Raw genomic sequence first — 21,394 nt, 5'->3', positions numbered from 1 at the left:
CGTGGCACGACCATTTTCGAGAACTGGCGCAGGTAAGTACTTATAGTACGGTACTTCGCGGTCCACAAGGCCGTATTGAAGAGCAAGTTGCTGGTGAATAATCCTGGCTACGAGATTATGTCTGTGCAAGTACTCGCCGTTAGCAAGATGAGAACAACAGGATTTGAAGTTTAAGTTTTCGTCAATAAGTAGACCGAGGTACTTGATAGTGTCAGCACGGCATATTACGTCACAAGAACATGATAAGTTATCAACATTTCTGCAATTATGAATTTTAATGTATTAGAGAACAAGAAAAGAACTCTCACTCACTCCACCTTATTTAAATAATTATACTTTTAAATCTATGAACAATGAACATTGACTACACGTGCTCGATAATGTATCCATACTAATATTATAAATAGGAAAGTGTGTGTGTCTGTTTGTTTTTCCGTCTTTCACGGCAAAACGGAGCGACGAATCGACGTGATTTTTTAGGTGGAGATAGTTGAAGGGATGGAGAGTGACATAGGCTACTTTATGTCTCTTTCTAACGCGAGCGAAGCCGCGAGCAAAAGCTAGTTGATTATAAACATACATACATAAACTCACGCTTGTGTCCCCAAAAATAATAGTAGTGAATAATAATAGAGTTATGAGGTTAGAGACATTTGGGCCATTTTTTCAAAGTTGTCCACCACACTTAATTTTGGAATGTTTTATGTGGTTTCCAGCACTTTCAATCCTAATAGGAGAAAAACAGTATCCCAAGGTTTTTTCCCATTCCGTTACCATTGTTTCATACATTTTGTATGGCGGTAGGTAACAGAATGGAAGATTTGAAAAATGTATGGAAATCTTGAGACATTTTTGTTCTTCTATCAGGATCTAAAGACCTCGCAATTTTGAGTATGAATCGCGTAAAAAATACCCATGTTACAAAAAAAGTGAGGCTAAATATAAATAAATTAGATATAGGCGCATTTCAAAGATCTTAGCTATACCGATCTCAGAAGAGGCAAAGGAGGATATCGTCACTACTTTGAAAAAAACTTGTATCTTCTTCTGTCAATGTATGTAATAAGTATGTATGGAATGCATATAGACTTACTGCGTTTTAACTTTGAGGTGCAGTGTGAGATACGAGATTTTTTCAAAGTAGTGACGGTATATTTCTTTATTGATAAATATTTAATTCAATATACTGTAAGCCCGTAGATGACTGTAATTTAGTTTAAGTTACGATGGAACTGGCTTAAATGTTAAGATTAAAATTCCCGAAATAAATAAAAGAAAAAAAAAAAAAAAAGTGAGGCCAACAACTTTGAAAAAAAATGGCCCATTTAATCAATATACGTATACGGTTGTACTCACGACTGTTGCGACATGTTTCGGGTCATTCAGGAGACCCGTCCTCAGGCATGAGTGCTCGCGGCAGCGGTAACACAACCGAAGGGAGTGTTTTAAATAGACACTTATAACGAATTATTTCTTTGCTATTATTTGTTTTCCAATTATTTCGAATTACGCAACTATGGGAACAAATCAAATTATTTTAACAAATATTTTGATTTGTGTTTTTTTATGTAGTCATACTACTATACATATATAAATTAAAAATCGAAATAAGATGTCATATATTAAAGAAAAAATGACGAGCACCACCAGTGGTGAAGGCCGGATTCGAACCGGCGTCTTTTAGCAATCCGGGCCAAACGCCATGAACCACTAGGCCACCTCGCCATAAATTAGCGGAAGCTGTCAAAATTTTTCTTCTATATGTCATCTTTGTAAGACTAGGCGTCTTTGACCAACTCTAAGGGCAAGAAGTAGGTGCTTGCACCTCCTATACGAAACCTTTACAGGTTTACGATATAGCTAGAGAGACTGGTGCTGCCATCTCTATACGCAACTAATGGAACAAATCAAATTATTTTAACAAATATTTTGATTTGTGTTTTTTATGTAGTCACACTACTATTATATAAATTAAAAATCGAAATCCGTCGAAGAAGCCGTCGAAATTTCTCTTCTATATGTCATCTTCCGCTCGACGGCTTCCGCTGTGGCGAGGTGGCCTAGGGGTTCATAGCGTTTGGCCCGGATTGCTAAAAGACGCCGGTTCGAATCCGGCCTTCAGTACTGGTGGTGCTCGTCATTTTTTCTGTAATTTATGACATCTTATTTTGATTTTTAATTTATATAATAGTAGTGTGACTACATTGAAAACACATATCAAAATATTTGTTAAAATAATTTGATTTGTTCCCATAGTTGCGTATAGATGGCAGCACCAGTCTCTCTAGTTATATCGTAAACCTGTAAAGGTTTCGTATAGGAGGTGCAAGCACCTACTGCTTGCCCTTAGAGTTGGTCAAAGACGCCTAGTCTTACAAAGATGACATATAGAAGAGAAATTTCGACGGGTTCCGCTGTGGCGAGGTGGCCTAGTGGTTCATGGCGTTTGGCCCGGATTGCTAAAAGACGCCGGTTCGAATCCGGCCTTCACCACTCGTGGTGCTCGTCATTTTTTCTTTAATATATGACATCTTATTTCGATTTTTATTTCGAATTATTTATTTGTTTTCCAGTTTATGTGTCTTTTTTAAGTTACGACCATTTCTCAAAACTGACAGTTACAAGTTACAAGCGGAAGTCTTTTCCAACTTGTCATAATATTATACATTGACTACTGCTTGTAAATTGTAACTTGTAGCTTCGAGAAATGGGCCCCTCATTAAGGTTCTAATTTGCGAACTACTGCGGAAAAACAAACTATATTTACCTACTGAACAACAATTTTTTGGTTGCCTTAAACATGCCGATGCCAATTTAAATAATATTAAAGAAAATGAAAAATATTTATTTCTTTAAAACATATATTGAGTCATTGACAATGATCTCCTAGCAGGTACCTATACAATACCTGTCAAGAGATCCTGTAATTTTAATCATGTAATTGAATATAATTTCAAAGATAAGTACTTATCTCCATTTTTTAGGGTTCCGTAGTCAACTAGGAACCCTTATAGTTTCGCCATGTCTATATATTGTTGGATAGGTATTTAAAAATGAATAAGGGTTTGCTAACATCGTTTTTTGATAATATTTATATTTTCGGAAATAATCGCTCCTAAAGGAAAAAAAAGTGCGTCCCCCCCCTCTAACTTTTGAACCATATGTTTAAAAAATATGAAAAAAATCACGAAAGTAGAACTTTATAAAGACTTTCTAGGAAAATTGTTTTGAACTTGATAGGTTCAGTAGTTTTTCAGAAAAATACGGAAAACTACGGAACCCTACACTGAGCGTGGCCCGACACGCTCTTGGCCGGTTTTTAATTTAGATTTTTAGCAGACGTTAGGACTAAAACGTAACGGAGTGCTATTTCATGAAAATGTGGGATAATAATACCGTCCCAGTTTAATGACCGGCAAAGCATACGTACATCATTAACTACTTTCAGTCTAGACGGTTCAGGTCAAATAGAGGTCAATCATTTCCGTGCCTAACAGTAGTTACAATAGACATTAAAATTACAAAAATCTAGAAGTTAGCATATTTTCTAATTAACTTTCCTGTAGAAAGGCCAGGGTACCTAGCCAATGTCAAACGCTTACGTTTCGTCATAGATTCAATATAACGTCCCCTTACTGCAAATACCGACTATGTGCAAAAAAGTGATTTTGAGATATTGCGATTTTAATATTTGAAGGTACGATTTCATATGATAACATGAAAAAAAATACTATTTGTATACAGCATTCTACAGCCCGTATTGTCTTGTTTAATACTTAATCGTAAAAAATATCCAGGCTGTATTTGATTGCCGATAAAACAACGATTTAAAAAAAATAGTAGCAAACTTAGTTGGTTTTTCCTGTAGAAATAAAAATGTGTATATTTATCTTATTTATACATATAAAGCAGTGTTTCCCTTTGATTAAGCTTTGCTTTTCATACATTTTACTTATGATTTGTAAAAAAATAAAAAATATACATAAGTTTTGAACTTATTTCAAAATATATTAAATATTCTCACAAACATAGGCGGTTTTAGCTGCAGGAAATATAGCTGCTCTAATTTTATGTTACAAAACTTCACTTATCATTGTTAATTAAAGTGGTACATTTGTAATAAAAAGTTTTTTAACATTACTAACCATTAATAATACTTTATTTGAGGTTTTGAAGGGTTATTCTCAAAAAAAATTTTTTGAAAAAAATCCTCTTCAACCGGTTTTAGGAGATTTTTCACAAAATACTTTAACCGATTTCAATAAAATTTAACAAAAAGTAACGCAATACCATTCGCTTGAAATCACAAAAAGAATTTTACAAATCGGTTAATGCGTTTTTGGGTAATAGCATAATATGCATAGGTACTTACTACATACTAGTTCACTGTCTCAGCAATCCGAAGTCCGCCATAATTTATGTTCAAAATTTCAGTATCTACACTGTTACATTTAATATAGGTAAATAGTTTTTGTACGCTCAATAACCTGAAAAGTAATAGTTTATTTAAAGTTTTGTAGTAATCATTTACGCCAAAGTCACTAAAATGTAGGCGTAGATGAGGTAATAAGTTAGAAAAAGTAATGTGTAACGGTAATTACATAGGTTTCTGGGGCGATTTAAAGCAATCAAGTTTGCAATATTCTTACGCCCCCAGTTACACGCAGTGTTTTTCATCACACTAGCAATAAAAAGAATAAAAAGTATTCACGGTAGTCCAAAATACAAATTTGAACACTCCTTTGGGAAAAATACGCCTCCTGATACGCCTGCGTGCGATTGCACACTTACTGCGCAAGAGTGATAAAGAGTTATTAAACGACATGTTCATCGCTGGTGGAATTAGATACAAACACATCTGTAACACGGCTGACAATGCTAGACAAACTATAACTGAACTTAAGCCTGGTGCCCACTAAGCTCGCCGAGTCGAATCTCATTAATTCGCCTTTTGCATTTCTTATGAAACTACGTCCATTAGCGACGCGTCGAATCGGTTTGATCGTTCATTGTAAATGTATGCAGGGCTAGATTCGACGCGGCTCGACTCCACCTAAGTGTCCTCAAGGCTTTATGCAGCCTTTGTGACAGAGATTTCATACCTAAAGAGTACCATGGGTGGTTTCAATCACTTAATACTGCAGTTGCTGAAGTGGTACACAGTTGTGACATCTGAAGTCTACTCGTACCGTAGGTATGCTAGTAAGTAAAGTAAAGTTTATTCTATGTTAACTGTGTACATAAGATGGTATGATATACAGAAAATACAGTATCAACAGTTGCCCATTTCATATCATCTACAATATCAATATCATCTAATTACGTCTACAATACAGTTACTTTGGCGCAGTGAATTTAGTTTCGTAGGCCAAAATATTCCACTTCGAGTTGTTAAAACAATGATACATGTTATGCGATTACTCACAGACGTCTGAACCGATTTGTATTATTTATCGTAATTCAAAGATTAATTTAAGGTTATTTGCCAACCAGCTTAGGTTACCAAATTAAAATTAGTATAAATTAACTTTGCACTAATGCAATCCACAAGATTTTGTGGATAAAATGCAACTCTCTCGTCCGTTTTTGAAGAACTAAGAGAGCCTTTACCAGTCGGTGAAGTGGCAAAAAAAGATTTGATTTAAATGTAACACTGTAATTAGTAACGGTCATCGAAGTTATGAAACATAAATTTAAACTAAATTCGATTCCTGTAGCTTAAACCGTTTGTGTTATTGTAATTTTAACCGACTTCAAAAAAAAGGAAGAGGTTCTCAACGCACGCTAATCACGAGAACATCATACGAAAAACGAAGCTTAATTTAACAGACAAACAATGGGTTATATGTATAAAGAAGAGAAATATACAAACATTTATTTCTACAGGAAAAACCAACTAAGTAGGTATTCGACTGTTTCATTAAATCGTATTTGATTGTCAACTAAATACATTCTGAATATATATACGACAAAGTAGTAAACAAAAAAATACAGGTTCTAAAATGCCATACACATAACGTACATTTCTTCATGTTTTCATATAAAACTTGCCTTCAAACTTTAATACCGCATTATCTCAAAATCGCCTATTTATACATAGTCGGTATTTGCAGTAATAGACCGTTATCCTTTCCTTCGTCACATTACATGCAAAACCAATTATAGTCCCTATAGAACTTTTTGGTAGAATGACATTGCTGATGTTTGTAAACAAACATCTTCTGGAAAAACATCTTAAAGACATTTGGTGTGTTTAGCCTGGCTTAAAATAAAGAATTTTGTTGATAGTTTTATTTGCAAAAATCAAATATGTACATATTAAACTTTTTTGTAGAACATAAGATGGCTACTTTAACAAAATGTTTAAATGCAAAAAAACACTATACACCATTAAAAGGTTCTACTTGGCGGATAAAGCATAAAAGTTTATATTAAATATTCATATTACATTCTGGCAGTTTATAATGCAACAAATTGACCATTAAGTAACTTTATGCGACAGCTATCTTTTGAATGCAGCGTCGTATCAATACATGGGTTTTAACATATTGTAGCCCTTGAAAACCTTATTCTATAGGTGCTAAAAACTCGATTTCGTCAAAAAGTCACTTAGTCGGTATTTGCATTAATGGGACGATAAGATCATACCATCCCATACATTAAAATGCGGACCGCCTAAGAAGAAGGCGCATATACTACACTACACATATCTTATACTTTTAAACGAGCAATTCTTGTATATTTATTTATTTATTTATTTATTTATTTATTTATATATATATATTTATTTACACTGACGATCTCGGAAACCGCTCTAACGATTTCGCAGAAATTTGTTATGTGGGGGTTTTTGGGGGTGAAAAATCGGTCTAACTTATCCTTAGGTCCCGGAAAACGCGAATTTTCGAGTTTTCATGCGTTTTTCTTCGCGCGCCATCTCGTGTGCAGTAGTTGTACTGTTAAGACAGAATTCTTTCGGTCGATGTAAGTACTATTTATTGCAAACACTAGATGGCGACACAGGTCAAGGCTGAAACGAATAGAAAATACACTATTTGAGTTTTTGTGGCGAAATGCGCGCCATCTCGTGTGGAGTAGTTGTGTTGTTAAGGCTGAGAATTCTTTCGCTCGATGTAGGTACTATTCATTTTTGAACTAGATGGCGACACATGTCAAGGATACGAAACAGAACCGAGCGAAGCTCGGTTGCCCAGATATTATATAATAAACGACGCAACGGAGCCACGCTGTGACGTCATCGCCCAAATCAATTGTTTAATATTATTTTTAAATTTGGTCTCTTTTTTGTTATCTAAGTTTCGTGACGCATTGGTTTTACTGTAATGTCATGTAAACATGTTTTTACTAATAAATAAATAAATAAATATATGGCGCCTCAAAAAATGCCCTGTTGCCATCGATTATTTTTAGATTGGCGTTAAGTGTCAGTTTCGAGCCACAAATCTATGTCAAAAGTGACACTTAACGCCATCTACAAGTATAATCGAAAGCAACAAGATATTTTTTTTGTGGCGCCATCTATGTGTGGTGTAGTGTATGCGCGTTCTTAGGCGGTCGCATTTTAATTATGGTTTCGTAAGCGAATAGTAGCATTAGTAGCTAGCCCTCCCTTCCCTATCGATCTTCTGTAGGGGCGCGAGCCAGAATGCATTTAGGATGCCTATCATGGAAATACATCATCATTGGCCTCAAAGTCTATAACAGACCAAGCAGTGTCAAGTGGGGCGACAGCGTTTTTCATGGCTATGTAAGCCAATACGGGAGCGACAAACACGACCACAACTCGGGCAGGTGAAGTGTGCACGTGGCGAACACGTATCGCGCTGATGACGCTTGGCGCGCTTACTTGCGAGTGTCGCAAACCAAGCATTGTCGTGGATTTCACGTCCGTCGAACACCAGTTTGCGCCATTTGTCCCTGTCCTCGGCAAGCTCTTCCCATGTGTGTGTGAATGGAAATACAGATGTAGTGCAAAATGCACTATTTTTACCATATTTAGTACATAAAGTAAAAAAAAACGTTGACTGAACTAGCATCATCATCCTGTCCTGGCCGGTTTCGACCTCGGCGACTGGGTTCGTACCGGTTAGTCAGAGCGACGACCGTGAGCTCTCAGGTGAGTGACATAGCCTATTTTTGCCGAGAATGTGCAACCACACTCATGGCAGGTCTCCAACGAAATTGTAATCTATGACCGCAGGATGCTCGGGCCTAAACGCCTCTGGGTACGTAGCCGAATGGCACAAACGCTCACGAAACGAAACGCTCGTAAATATCTATCTTTATCGCTCTTGCGTATTGGCGCGACAGAGCCAGACTACCTTTCGCGGCGTTTCGTTTTCGTTCCGCGTCGTAGAAATGCCATACGGCAAAAGCTTGCATTTTACCTCTCACTGTATACCTTCCACTTCGACCGATCTTGTGGTCTTCGGCTGAACTAGCATGACAAATATGAACGTTTAAGAACTACATAAGTACTTAATGTAAATTTATTATGCACTGCACCCTGTACAGGCGATTATGTTATACAGTTTCAAGTCACAGAATTAGATTTAGACAAGTTCTCATCTATTTGTATGGCCGCCAAGCGTGTCAGATTTTGTACTGAACAGAAGTTGATACGTGCCTGTGATTTTAAATACCCATGTCACAAGCCCTTGAGTGTTCATAACGTTTGTGTTGTTGCAATTAAATATCACGTAACGTTTTTAGGGTTCCGTAGTCAACTAGGAACCCTTATAGTTTCGCCATGTCTGTCTGTCCGTCCGTCCGTCCGTCCGTCCGTCCGTCCGTCCGTCCGCGGATAATCTCAGTAACCGTAAGCACTAGAAAGCTGAAATTTGGTACCAATAGGTATATCAATCACGCCAACAAAGTGCAAAAATAAAAAATGGGAAAAAATGTTTTATTAGGGTACCCCCCCTACATGCAAAGTGGGAGCTGATATTTTTTTTCATTCCAACCCCAACGTGTCATATATTATTGGATAGGTATTTAAAAATGAATAAGGGTTTACTAAAATCATTTTTTGATAATATTAATAGTTTCGGAAATAATGGCTCTTAAAGGAAAAAAAAGTGCGTCCCCCCCCTCTAACTTTTGAACCATACGTTTAAAAAATATGAAAAGAATCACCAAAGTACAACTTTGTAAAGACTTTCTAGGAAAATTGTTTTGAACTTGATAGGTTCAGTAGTTTTTGAGAAAAATACGAAAAACTACGGAACCCTACACTGAGCGTGGCCCGACACGCTCTTGGCCGGTTTTTATGTTTTTGTTGACTTCAACTTACAGAAATTGACGCCCGAAAACTGCAAGCTGCGATTAAAGACGGACAACTCGGCGGATTTTACTGAGTTCATTTGACACGCTAAGTAGATACGTTTGCTTGATCTATGAAATATTGTTGTGTTCTATTTTTAACTCCCGACGCAAAAACGACGGGGTGTTATAAGTTTGATGTGTCTGTCTGTCTGTGGTATCGTAGCTCCCGAACCGAATTTGATTTTGTTTTCTTTGTTTGAAAGCTGAGTTAGTTGGGAGTGTTCTTAGCCATGTTTCAGGAAAATCGGTCCACTATGTCGCGGTCGGGGGTTTTTTCAAAATTTTAATTTTGTGGTTATTGGCCATATGCCGAATTTTCTCTACATATTTTGATGATAAAATTTTTCAAAGCTCGTAATTTATTATAATTTATACTGTCACATTATTTGTTAATGAAAACGATGTAATTTCTTGAGGAAGATGGTGTTTTCATTTTGTTCTGTTGTACGCTTGTAATTAATACTGTTCAGGAATAATTCATCTTAAATTACTTGTAGCGTGGGATAATATGTAGACAACCGCGGAATTGTGTTACCTATAAATAACCAAGGACGATATACTGACAAAGCCCATTCAAAAAAGCGTTCCCATATAACTAGATGGCGCTGTTTCGCAGCCTGGAAGGCCAAAATCATATTTTCTTGACATGCTTCTTTATTTTTAATACCACGATATCACGTCAATACACATTTTGAAAGAAAAATCAATTTGTAGGCATCATCAGTGTAGACTAGTGTCGATAGTATTTAATAGATGGCGCTAAAAAATGGAGATACGATTCTTAATATGAAGATTGTAAATCCTATATAAATAATCCTTGCTTATCTGTATTCTATATGCCCATCTGTATTCTATGAGTGCAAAAGAGAAAGATTAAAAATGAAAAAACGGTACCATGTTTGACCTGGAACCCATTTCTCAAAACTGAAAGTTACAAGTTACAAGCGGAAGTCTCTTCCCAACTTGTCATATTATACATTGACAACCACTTGTAAATTGTAACTTGTAGCTTCGAGAAATAAGCTCCCGGACAGAGTCTTTGCACCAAAAACCGGCCAAGAGCGTGTCGGGCCACGCTCAGTGTAGGGTTCCGTAGTTTTCCGTATTTTTCTAAAAAACTACTAAACCTATCAAGTTCAAAACAATTTTCCTAGAAAGTATTTATAAAGTTCTACTTTTGTGATTTTTTTCATATTTTTTTAACATATGGTTCAAAAGTTAGAGGGGGGGGACGCACTTTTTTTTCCTTTAAGAGCGATTATTTCCGAAAATATTAATATTATCAAAAAACGATCTTAGTAAACCCTTATTCATTTTTAGATACCTATCCAACAATATATCACACGTTGGGGTTGGATTGAAAAAAAATATCAGCCCCCACTTTACATGTAGGGGGGGTACCCTAATAAAACATTTTTTTTCCATTTTTTATTTTTGCACTTTGTTGGCGTGATTGATTTACATATTGGTACCAAATTTCAGCTTTCTAGTGCTAACGGTTACTGAGATTATCCGCGGACGGACGGACGGACGGACAGACAGACATGGCGAAACTATAAGGGTTCCTAGTTGACTACGGAACCCTAAAAAGAAGAAGAAAATCGCCAGATTTATTTTTTATGATTCAATTTCAACATAAAAGGGTCAATTCTACCAGTCAGCTTTAGGCATCAAGTTAAAATTTGTACGAAATTACGTTGCACTCTCGTAGACAAAATGAAATTTTTCGTTTTTGAAGGACCAAGAGAGTCTTATCCAATCCAATATTAGGAATCTTTACCATGGGTGTAGTGAAATAGTACATTACATCAGAGGCCGGGAAAATGAGGATTTCCGGCCAAGTGGGTATATACGGCCGAGCGAGCGTGCGAGCGAGGCCGGATAGGGATACGAGGCCGGGAATCCATTTTCACGCCGAGGCATGTATAGTGCTTTTCTCAAACATACAATGAAATAAAAAAAAATGCTCTAAAGGACAATATTTTATAAAAAAAAGTTACTTTGCAGGCCTAGGCCTAAAAAATAATATGAAATCCCTTTACAGTCCTCTCGAGTTGTTGCACCCAAAAAGCGATACTTCCCAGCCCATTTTAAGGAACGTAAAGACAATATTTCATTGCATGTTTGAGAAATAGTTATTTGTTTTACAAGGGGGCAAAGTTGTTGTTTAACCGCACGTGCCAAGCGTAGCGACTTGTTCAAAAAGTGGAATCTTGAGCGTTGCGAGGGTTTCAAGGCACGAAGATTAAATAAACTTTGCCACCGAGTGAAACACAAAAATTTTCACCACACCAAGACCAACAAAATACTGACTATAAAATATCAAACTAAATCAAATCCTTTAAGTTCTCGCGCTTTGTACACATATTTAAAGTCACACACAGGTCGAACGCGATTAATTAACATTATTTTTACCTTTTTTCCAACGTTTCGGCCAGGTTGCACTGGCCGTGGTCGCGGAAGACTGACGTCCCAGCAAAGTGTCACCGGAGATGTAAACAACACAAAACTACCCGATATTAATTTATATAAATGTTCGGGGTAGACAAATAAATATAATCTACCCGCTTTTAGTTATTGTTTATTTCCCACCGCACGACACACAGCACTCACAACATCCGCGCACTGGTCCGAAGATAGATCTTTTGGTTTGAACATTTGAATCACTGGTCCCCATGTTGGCGATAATCTATACCCGTCTTCCCTGTTAAAGTTTTTAGGATATTTTTTAATTTCGATCGCCTCCCTCACAATCCGGGGATAATAGTGTCGCTCGGTGGAAAGAACTTTGGGTTTGTGTAGCTCAATCCAGTGATTCGTTTCCGCAGTAAGCAAGTGCTCGGCGATTGCAGATTTGTGTATATGGCGATTTTTAACTGCCGCTATGTGTTCCTTCACCCTCTCTTGAACGCTGCGCTTTGTTTGGCCAATATACGCACTTCCACAACTGCAATCTATCTTGTAGACACGTGCCATGACAAAACACTGTAACTCGAGTTACAGTGTTTTGTGGTAATACTGTCCAATAAGCTTATCTGGCCCTATTCTATATATACATGTTAAGAGTATACTGACTTTCTATCAAAAACATAGAAAACCTTCATTGTAATATGCACTGTAACTCTTAAAACCTAAAGTCGTCATTTGACAAAACACTGCATCTCTCGATACAGTGTTTTGTCAAAATAAAACTCCCCATTTCTTCAATCAGTGACTAAAGTTACAGTGTTTTGTCAAAATAATCCGACGAGAAATTTTGACTGAGTGTTTTGGTTTAGGTATTTTTTTAGTATAAATCAGGATTTCTTAAGTGCAGCCTGCACGTCGTTTTATTTAGTTTGTGTGGATATCAATAGACTATTAAAATGAGTATGTAAAGAACGGAATAAATTAAATTAAAACTTTCTAAACATTGCAACAGAGAGTGTCATTCAAATGTGTCATCGAATTTTGCCAGATTAAAAAGTTTTTTAGAAAATGAAAGTGATAAACTACCCCTGAACGCCAAAACTAATAAGAAAAGTATAGATGATTATGTTTTATCAAACAAAATAAACTGTTCTACTGATTATGCTGCTCAACAATAGCCGATGGAACAGGTAGGTATGGATATTGAGTACTCAATACCTTCGCCTTATCAAGTACATCCAGCAGTGACTCAATTAGACGTTAAAGCAACAGAAGCAGAAGCAGCATCCCTTGCTTGTTTGCTTTATTGATTTACCTACATATTTATAAACTGAAATAGATGTCACATACTAGTATAAAGTTACTTATTCATAAGAAGGTATATGACAACTATTTCAGTTTAATTTAATAGTGTACACATAGTACACACCTGGAATTCTCTTAGGAGTAATATGGTCTGCTTTGACAAAACAGTGTAATTCATGCGTTACAGTGTTTTGTCAATGCAACTCGCACATATTACTGATAAAGTATATTACGACATAACACGTTTATGCTCTAAAATGCATGAAAGAAGTATAAATATTGCATTATTTTTAAATGGTCACTACTAGTAACATATTATCTGTAAAATGTCCAAATTTCATTACAATCGGATGAAAAATAACGACTCTGTGGCCAATTAAAGAAAAAAAAGTTTTTTGCGATTTCTGGAAAATAGGTGTTTTTTAGATACAGTGTCTTGTCATCGCACGGCAGACCCGGACTTTGGTACGGAATGACATCCTTAGGACTGCGTAAGAGACTCGCTACTTTAGATAACGGTGTGTATACAGTCTTAATGGAGACTTTTCTTAGTACTGATCCAACTTTATCCGTTATCCCTTTCACATACGGCAAAAAGGCTGGTTGCCTGTCAACCTGCGGATGTCTCTCCCCCTTCTTAGTCTTGCGCGGGATTGTCTGCAAATACCCATTTTTCCTCAGCACCTTCTGAACATGGGCTAACTCCTCGTCTAAGTGTTCAGAGTCACATAAGTCTCGAGCCCTAGCTGTTAACCAGGGATGTGACCACCGATTGCAGATGTCTCGGATGATGATGGGAAGAAGCTTGCAGGTACCTGTCAGTGTGGGTGGGCTTTCTGTATACGGAGTGTGCCAGGGTTCCATCTGGTTTAGCTTTCAACTTTACATCCAGGAAAGGTAGGGATCTGTCGCTCTTCATCTCGAAGGTAAACTTTACCTTTGGATGGATGGAGTTTAAATGGTCAACGAACCGTTCCACTGTATCGGAGCTGCCCCTCAAAATGCAGAACACGTCATCTACGTATCTCTTCCACAGTGTAATCACAGGCGGTCCGGAGCGTAATGCTAACTCTTCAAAATGCTCCATCCATATGTTAGCAATTACTGGGGCTACTGGACTGCCCATTGCTACTCCATCCACCTGCAGATAAAACTGTCCATGGTAGAGGAAATAATTCCCCTCCAGACAATGCTCCAACAGCGTGACGTACCCCTCAGGATGACCGTTCTCCACGAGTTTCGTCTTAACAATGCCCAGACACTCCCTTAATGGAACATTGGTGAATAACGACTCCACGTCGAAACTCACCATAATCTCCTCTGGTTCCAATTTTATGGTCTTCACAATGTCAATAAAATGACGAGAGTCCTTTACAAACGACGTAGTCTTCCCTACTAGCGTTTGCAATACACCCGCAACATGCTTCGCTAAGTGGTATGAAGGAGATCCAATCTGACTAACAATAGGCCTCAAGGGTATGCCAGACTTGTGCACCTTTGGTAGCCCATACAACTTCGGTGGTTGTACCACTTTTGGCCTATGAATATTGGTAAAGTCGTCCCCAGTAAACAACTCCTCGTGTTCTTTGATGAGCTTCCTCAGACGTGTTGTGACCCTGGCAGTAGGATTGTAGTTGACGGGTTTGTACACACTCCTATCAGCAAGAAGAGCCTGAATTTTGCTGTCATAGTCTAACCTATCCATGACTACAGTCGCGTTTCCTTTATCAGCTTTTAAAACGAGTAAATCCTCATTGTCCCGGAGGGCTTTTAAAGCATGACGCTCGGCTGTAGAAATGTTGCTTTTGGGCAGTCTGACCTTGCGAAGTAATACCGAAACATCTTGGCGTACAGTTTCCGCATCATTTGCCGGCACTTTGTTACGGATTAATGCCTCCTCTACGCTACATATGATGTTTTCGTAAGGAACTCGTTTTGGGGTAAGCGCAAAATTCATGCCCTTTGACAATATACCTATTGTAGGCTGATCCAGAGCTACCTTTGACAGATTAATTACAGTTTCGCTTTTCTCCACTGACGACTCATCCCGCTTGTCATCGCGTTCCCGTTTCTGTCTCGAGATCAATCTGTCAAATTTTCGCTCATGTGTATCCCCACACAACTTATATTTCTTTGCTGCCTGCAAATACGTTACCCGGTCGCATAACTGAAAATCCTCTGGTGTTTGGTAACTACTGCACTCCAGATGTAAATTATACAACTCACTTTGAACACAAAACAATTCTTGTCGGTGATTTTGTATCAATCTCCTTAGTAGTTTGACACTTGCGTTTCTGAGAATGTCTCCGGAACGTGCGATATCTCGACGAGGCGCTAATCGCACACACGCCGGTATTATGTTCCAATCGCGGCACTTCACTAGAAAGTCCAACGATGTTTCCAAGAAAGCACGTCTTTTTCGAAGTTTCTCAAGGCGTTTTAATTGAATTGCACTTTCCTGCCCGTAACGGTTTGCAATATAACACTTTAAGTTCTCGCGCTTTGTACACATATTTAAAGTCACACACAGGTCGAACGCGATTAATTAACATTATTTTTACCTTTTTTCCAACGTTTCGGCCAGGTTGCACTGGCCGTGGTCGCGGAAGACTGACGTCCCAGCAAAGTGTCACCGGAGATGTAAACAACACAAAACTACCCGATATTAATTTATATAAATGTTCGGGGTAGACAAATAAATATAATCTACCCGCTTTTAGTTATTGTTTATTTCCCACCGCACGACACACAGCACTCACAACATCCGCGCACTGGTCCGAAGATAGATCTTTTGGTTTGAACATTTGAATCACTGGTCCCCATGTTGGCGATAATCTATACCCGTCTTCCCTGTTAAAGTTTTTAGGATATTTTTTAATTTCGGTCGCCTCCCTCACAATCCGGGGATAATAGTGTCGCTCGGTGGAAAGAACTTTGGGTTTGTGTAGCTCAATCCAGTGATTCGTTTCCGCAGTAAGCAAGTGCTCGGCGATTGCAGATTTGTGTATATGGCGATTTTTAACTGCCGCTATGTGTTCTTTCACCCTCTCTTGAACGCTGCGCTTTGTTTGGCCAATATACGCACTTCCACAACTGCAATCTATCTTGTAGACACCCGGACTTTGGTACGGAATGACATCCTTACATTAGCATTACGCTCCGGACCGCCTGTGATTACACTGTGGAAGAGATACGTAGATGACGTGTTCTGCATTTTGAGGGGCAGCTCCGATACAGTGGAACGGTTCGTTGACCATTTAAACTCCATCCATCCAAAGGTAAAGTTTACCTTCGAGATGGAGAGCGACAGATCCCTACCTTTCCTGGATGTAAAGTTGAAAGCTAAACCAGATGGAACCCTGGCACACTCCGTATACAGAAAGCCCACCCACACTGACAGGTACCTGCAAGCTTCTTCCCATCATCATCCGAGACATCTGCAATCGGTGGTCACATCCCTGGTTAACAGGGCTCGAGACTTATGTGACTCTGAACACTTAGACGAGGAGTTAGCCCATGTTCAGAAGGTGCTGAGGAAAAATGGGTATTTGCAGACAATCCCGCGCAAGACTAAGAAGGGGGAGAGACATCCGCAGGTTGACAGACAACCAGCCTTTTTGCCGTATGTGAAAGGGATAACGGATAAAGTTGGATCAGTACTAAGAAAAGTCTCCATTAAGACTGTATACACACCGTTATCTAAAGTAGCGAGTCTCTTACGCAGTCCTAAGGATGTCATTCCGTACCAAAGTCCGGGTGTCTACAAGATAGATTGCAGTTGTGGAAGTGCGTATATTGGCCAAACAAAGCGCAGCGTTCAAGAGAGGGTGAAGGAACACATAGCGGCAGTTAAAAATCGCCATATACACAAATCTGCAATCGCTGAGCACTTGCTTACTGCGGAAACGAATCACTGGATTGAGCTACACAAACCCAAAGTTCTTTCCACCGAGCGACACTATTATCCCCGGATTGTGAGGGAGGCGATCGAAATTAAAAAATATCCTAAAAACTTTAACAGGGAAGACGGGTATAGATTATCGCCAACATGGGGACCAGTGATTCAAATGTTCAAACCAAAAGATCTATCTTCGGACCAGTGCGCGGATGTTGTGAGTGCTGTGTGTCGTGCGGTGGGAAATAAACAATAACTAAAAGCGGGTAGATTATATTTATTTGTCTACCCCGAACATTTATATAAATTAAATTAATATCGGGTAGTTTTGTGTTGTTTACATCTCCGGTGACACTTTGCTGGGACGTCAGTCTTCCGCGACCACGGCCGGTGCAACCTGGCCGAAACGTTGGAAAAAAGGTAAAAATAATGTTAATTAATCGCGTTCGACCTGTGTGTGACTTTAAATATAAATCAAATCCATCAATTTATTTAATATTTACGAGTACGATTCAAAATCGTTATTTATAAGTAAATTCTACCAGCCAGCTAAAGATATCAAGTTAAAATTTGTATGAAGTTACTTTGTACTCTTGTGTCTAAAATGCAAATTTGCTATCCGTTTTCGCATAGCCAAATTGATCTTTACCAGTAGGGTAGGGAAAATAAATAAAACGCTTTCATCTATAGCCTGGGCCGCAGTCGACCAACGCGCGGCATACATGGGTGCGGAACAAACGACTTCCAAACGCCTTTCAATATGAGCCTGTCATTTTAAGGTAAAACCTGCGGTGTTTACCACAATTTAATGTCGGAGAAACAACCCATTTCGTGACACAACCTTATTAGTTAGTTACTTGCCAGTATAAATGGCATACAGGTATTTTTTTTAAGTCCCACTTTCACTAAAAACATTTACTTTTTAAGTGAAAATATTTTTAAATTAAAAACCAAACAATTCATCAAATAATACAACAAAAAAACGAAATATACACCGTAAATAAATTAAATATACACCGTATTTTTATTGAATTCCGTTAACTTCGGTCCATTATAGGAAACTGAATTACATAATGAGTACAAAATTTTCTTAATTCGTATTTTTTTTCCAAAAAAAGCATATACCTGCGAAAGACGTTACATCCATTTCTGTTTAAAAAAATTACATCAGAACCATCAAGAAAAACGTATGATAAACTAGATGGCGCTACTCCTTTAGCTAATTCTCGCCTAGACGGTGCTAATCTGACCATTTTAACACATATCACGGTCAGATTATGGGCCATATTGTCAAAACTGAAGTTCAATAGTTTTAATCCTGTGTCGAGAGATGGCAGGTTTATACACTGTGACTACACATTTCACTTTGACGGTAATTCATATATATATTACTCGGTCCAGGGGCCCATTTCTCGAAGCTACAAGCAGGCCTACGTCACTCGCTCGCGGTCGCGCGTTAAGTACCTACCTACACGCTAGCCGTTCATTCGAATAAACAAGTGGTCCGTAGAGATCGAAGGTTTAATTTGGTCTCGACGGGTGGCGTCGCATCGCCGTCGCGCGACCGTCGTTCGCGCAAACCACGGCGTTACGCCGTGTCTTGCGTGGGCGACGGTCGCGCGACCGTCGCCGTCGCGTCTCATACTTCCATATCGATAAGGTTTGATTTCGTATGCGTCGCATCGCCGTCGCGCGACCATCGCGCGACCGTCGCCCACGCAAGACACGGCGTTAGAAACAATATCCGATAAATTTAGAAAAACTCAATTCCGTTCCAAAATTACTTCTTCCCCATATTGCATTCATATCTCACCAAAATTTAAACAAAACCGAAAACAAAGAGACACATAAATACTAAACAGTATCCAAACTCAATTTCTCGCAAAATAAGCACTCGAGGAGCGTAGCAAGCTTGCCAAAACCGTAAACGCAGAGAAAAGAATCAAACAATAAACAAGGGGTCCGTTTCCGAACGCAACTCGAAGAATATGAAATAATGATATTGCCTTTGGCATGCGCGACTCCATAGTCTCGAAGATGTCTCTGCCAGTTATGGATTAAAAAAATAGCGCCAAGTGGAACGTACGGGCGATTGGGTTTTGTGGAGGAAATATACTAAAATGTTTTTTTTTTGTACGGCCGTTCTTTTATTTGTCATTAATGTGTCATTACAAGGTCGTGTACATATCTTAAAAACTGGCTAGTCTGAGGCTAAGAGTAAGCCCATTTAATTTTATAATAATAAAAAAAAATATTAAAAACTTTAACTGTCTATTAATTTTTTGACACTTCGACTCGGTGTTTTTTTTACGCACTAGTGCGAGAAGTGGTTCATTATATGCCAGGTCGAAACTTCGGATGGCCATCTGTACTGAAAAACGTCGTACAATACACGTGCGAAAAGGAAATTCGTAACTCGTGTCGATTTAAAACACTTCCTTCGGTCGTGTTTTAATTTATCACCACTCGTTTCGAACTTCCTTTTTTTCGCACTTGTATCGTAGTGTACTATTTATTTATTTATTTATTTAAACTTTATTGCACATAAATAAAAAAAAATTACAAATGGCGGACTTAATGCCTAATGGCATTCTCTAATAAAATACATTGATACCAACTTAACCAAAAACTGAATTCCCATAATTCACGCACCTACGAAAAAAATATATTCAAGGGGACGTTGTTAAACAATGCCCAATAACTTTGATTGAAACTTGAAACTTGAATTGAAACTGTGATTAGCGTAATTATTTTTAATTTAAGATTGCCCTTGTAATATGTAAAAATTTGTGTTTTGAACTAATAAAGTTGTAATTTATTAAAGTCTCACTTGTCAAGTAAAAAAAAAAAAAACCGGCCAAGAGCGTGTTGGGCCACGCTCAGTGTAGGGTTCCGTAGTTTTCCTTATTTTTCTCAAAAACTACTAAACCTATCAAGTTCAAAACAATTTTCTTAGAAAGTCTTTATAGAGTTCTACTTTTGTGATTTTTTTCATAATTTTTAAATATATGGTTCAAAAGTTAGAGGGGGGGGACGCACTTTTTTTTCCTTTAGGAGCGATTATTTCCGAAACTATTAATATTATCAAAAAACGATCTTAGTAAACCCTTCTTCATTTTTCAATACCTATCCAACAATATATCACACCTTGGGGTTGGAATGAAAAAAAATATCAGCCCCCACTTTACATGTAGGGGGGGTACCCTAATAAAACATTTTTTTCTATTTTTTATTTTTCACTTTGTTGGCGTGATTGATATACATATTGGTACCAAATTTCAGCTTTCTAGTGCTAACGGTTACTGAGATTATCCGCGGACGGACGGACGGACGGACGGACGGACAGACAGACATGGCGAAACTATAAGGGTTCCTAGTTGACTACGGAACCCTAAAAACTGAAAACAAGTAAAGAAGAAATTAAAATACTTTCATAGAAAATATTTTAATTTGTGGTAATTATGTCATACACTAGAACATTTCCACCCTTGCACCGTGACCAGTTGGCCGAGTGGTTTCAGGCATCCGTGGCTATAACGGAGCGCGCTGGTTTGAATCCAGCATTGAACACTTGGAGGCCTTGGTCATTCTTTCTTTGTGTAAAACATTTATTTCAGTTTAAATTAATTTGTATTTATTTTTGTATTTGTATTATATTCTGTGTCTTGGGAACCTCGGTAAAAGGATCTTCTCTAGAATAACACAGAATTCCAAATTCAAATAAACATCTCCAGGTTAGCTACCGCTATCAATTTGGCGTACTCACTACCCATCTATTTTTAGAAATAAATATCCCGAAAAATGCTTACCTTTTTATTAAATATTTCCTCAATGGAATTTGTGCGAACTCAAAGAGATCGGAAAATCTTTATTTATACTGCTAGTAAACTAATAATAATTCCAATTTGGTATGAGAATTGAAGTAGGGAAGTGACTGATTGAACTGGTTTTATCAGTGCAATGTAGATTAAATAATATCTAAACGGACTAGTTTTGAATGATTCACGCGTTATTTTCATTAGACTTAAATTGTCCGGAATATATAACATCGGGAGCTCGGCAAAAATCAAAAGGGTAATCACGGTCTATATCCCGGTCAATAGAAGTCTAAGTAATGGACTAGTCTAATAATTATTATGCTACAAAAAATGTCTTAATGATGTTGACGGTGACGTAGTACGTATATGTATAGAAATGCGCCATTTATGAAATTGTCTGTCACGCTTATACCAACCTAAACACACAATTAAAATTTTGAAAATCCTCCGACATAGCGGACCAATTTTCATGAAACATGGATAAGAATACTCCCGACTAACTCAGCTTTCAAACAAAAAAAAACGAAATCTAAATCGGTTCACCCGTTCGGGAGCTACGATGCCACAGATAGACACACACACACACACACACAGACAGACACGTCAAACTTATAACACCCCG

At 38.0% G+C, this 21,394-nt stretch overlaps 1 protein-coding gene across 1 annotated transcript in view; it reads right to left on the bottom strand.

Annotated features, from left to right (window-relative positions):
• Positions 1–13,801: 13,801 nt before the first annotated feature.
• The window catches only part of LOC125232687, a 47,834-nt gene continuing 40,241 nt past the window's right edge, over positions 13,802–21,394 (bottom strand). Inside the window, exon 2 of the mRNA XM_048138442.1 lies at positions 13,802–14,878. Coding sequence (XP_047994399.1) covers positions 13,802–14,878 — 1,077 coding nt within the window. The remainder of the gene's footprint in view (positions 14,879–21,394) is intronic.

The sequence above is a fragment of the Leguminivora glycinivorella genome, chromosome 13, assembly GCF_023078275.1.
Source record: "Leguminivora glycinivorella isolate SPB_JAAS2020 chromosome 13, LegGlyc_1.1, whole genome shotgun sequence".
Taxonomy (NCBI): Eukaryota; Metazoa; Arthropoda; class Insecta; order Lepidoptera; family Tortricidae; genus Leguminivora; species Leguminivora glycinivorella.
Note: the sequence above shows the minus strand (reverse complement) of the source record. Positions and strands in the feature narration are given on the sequence as shown.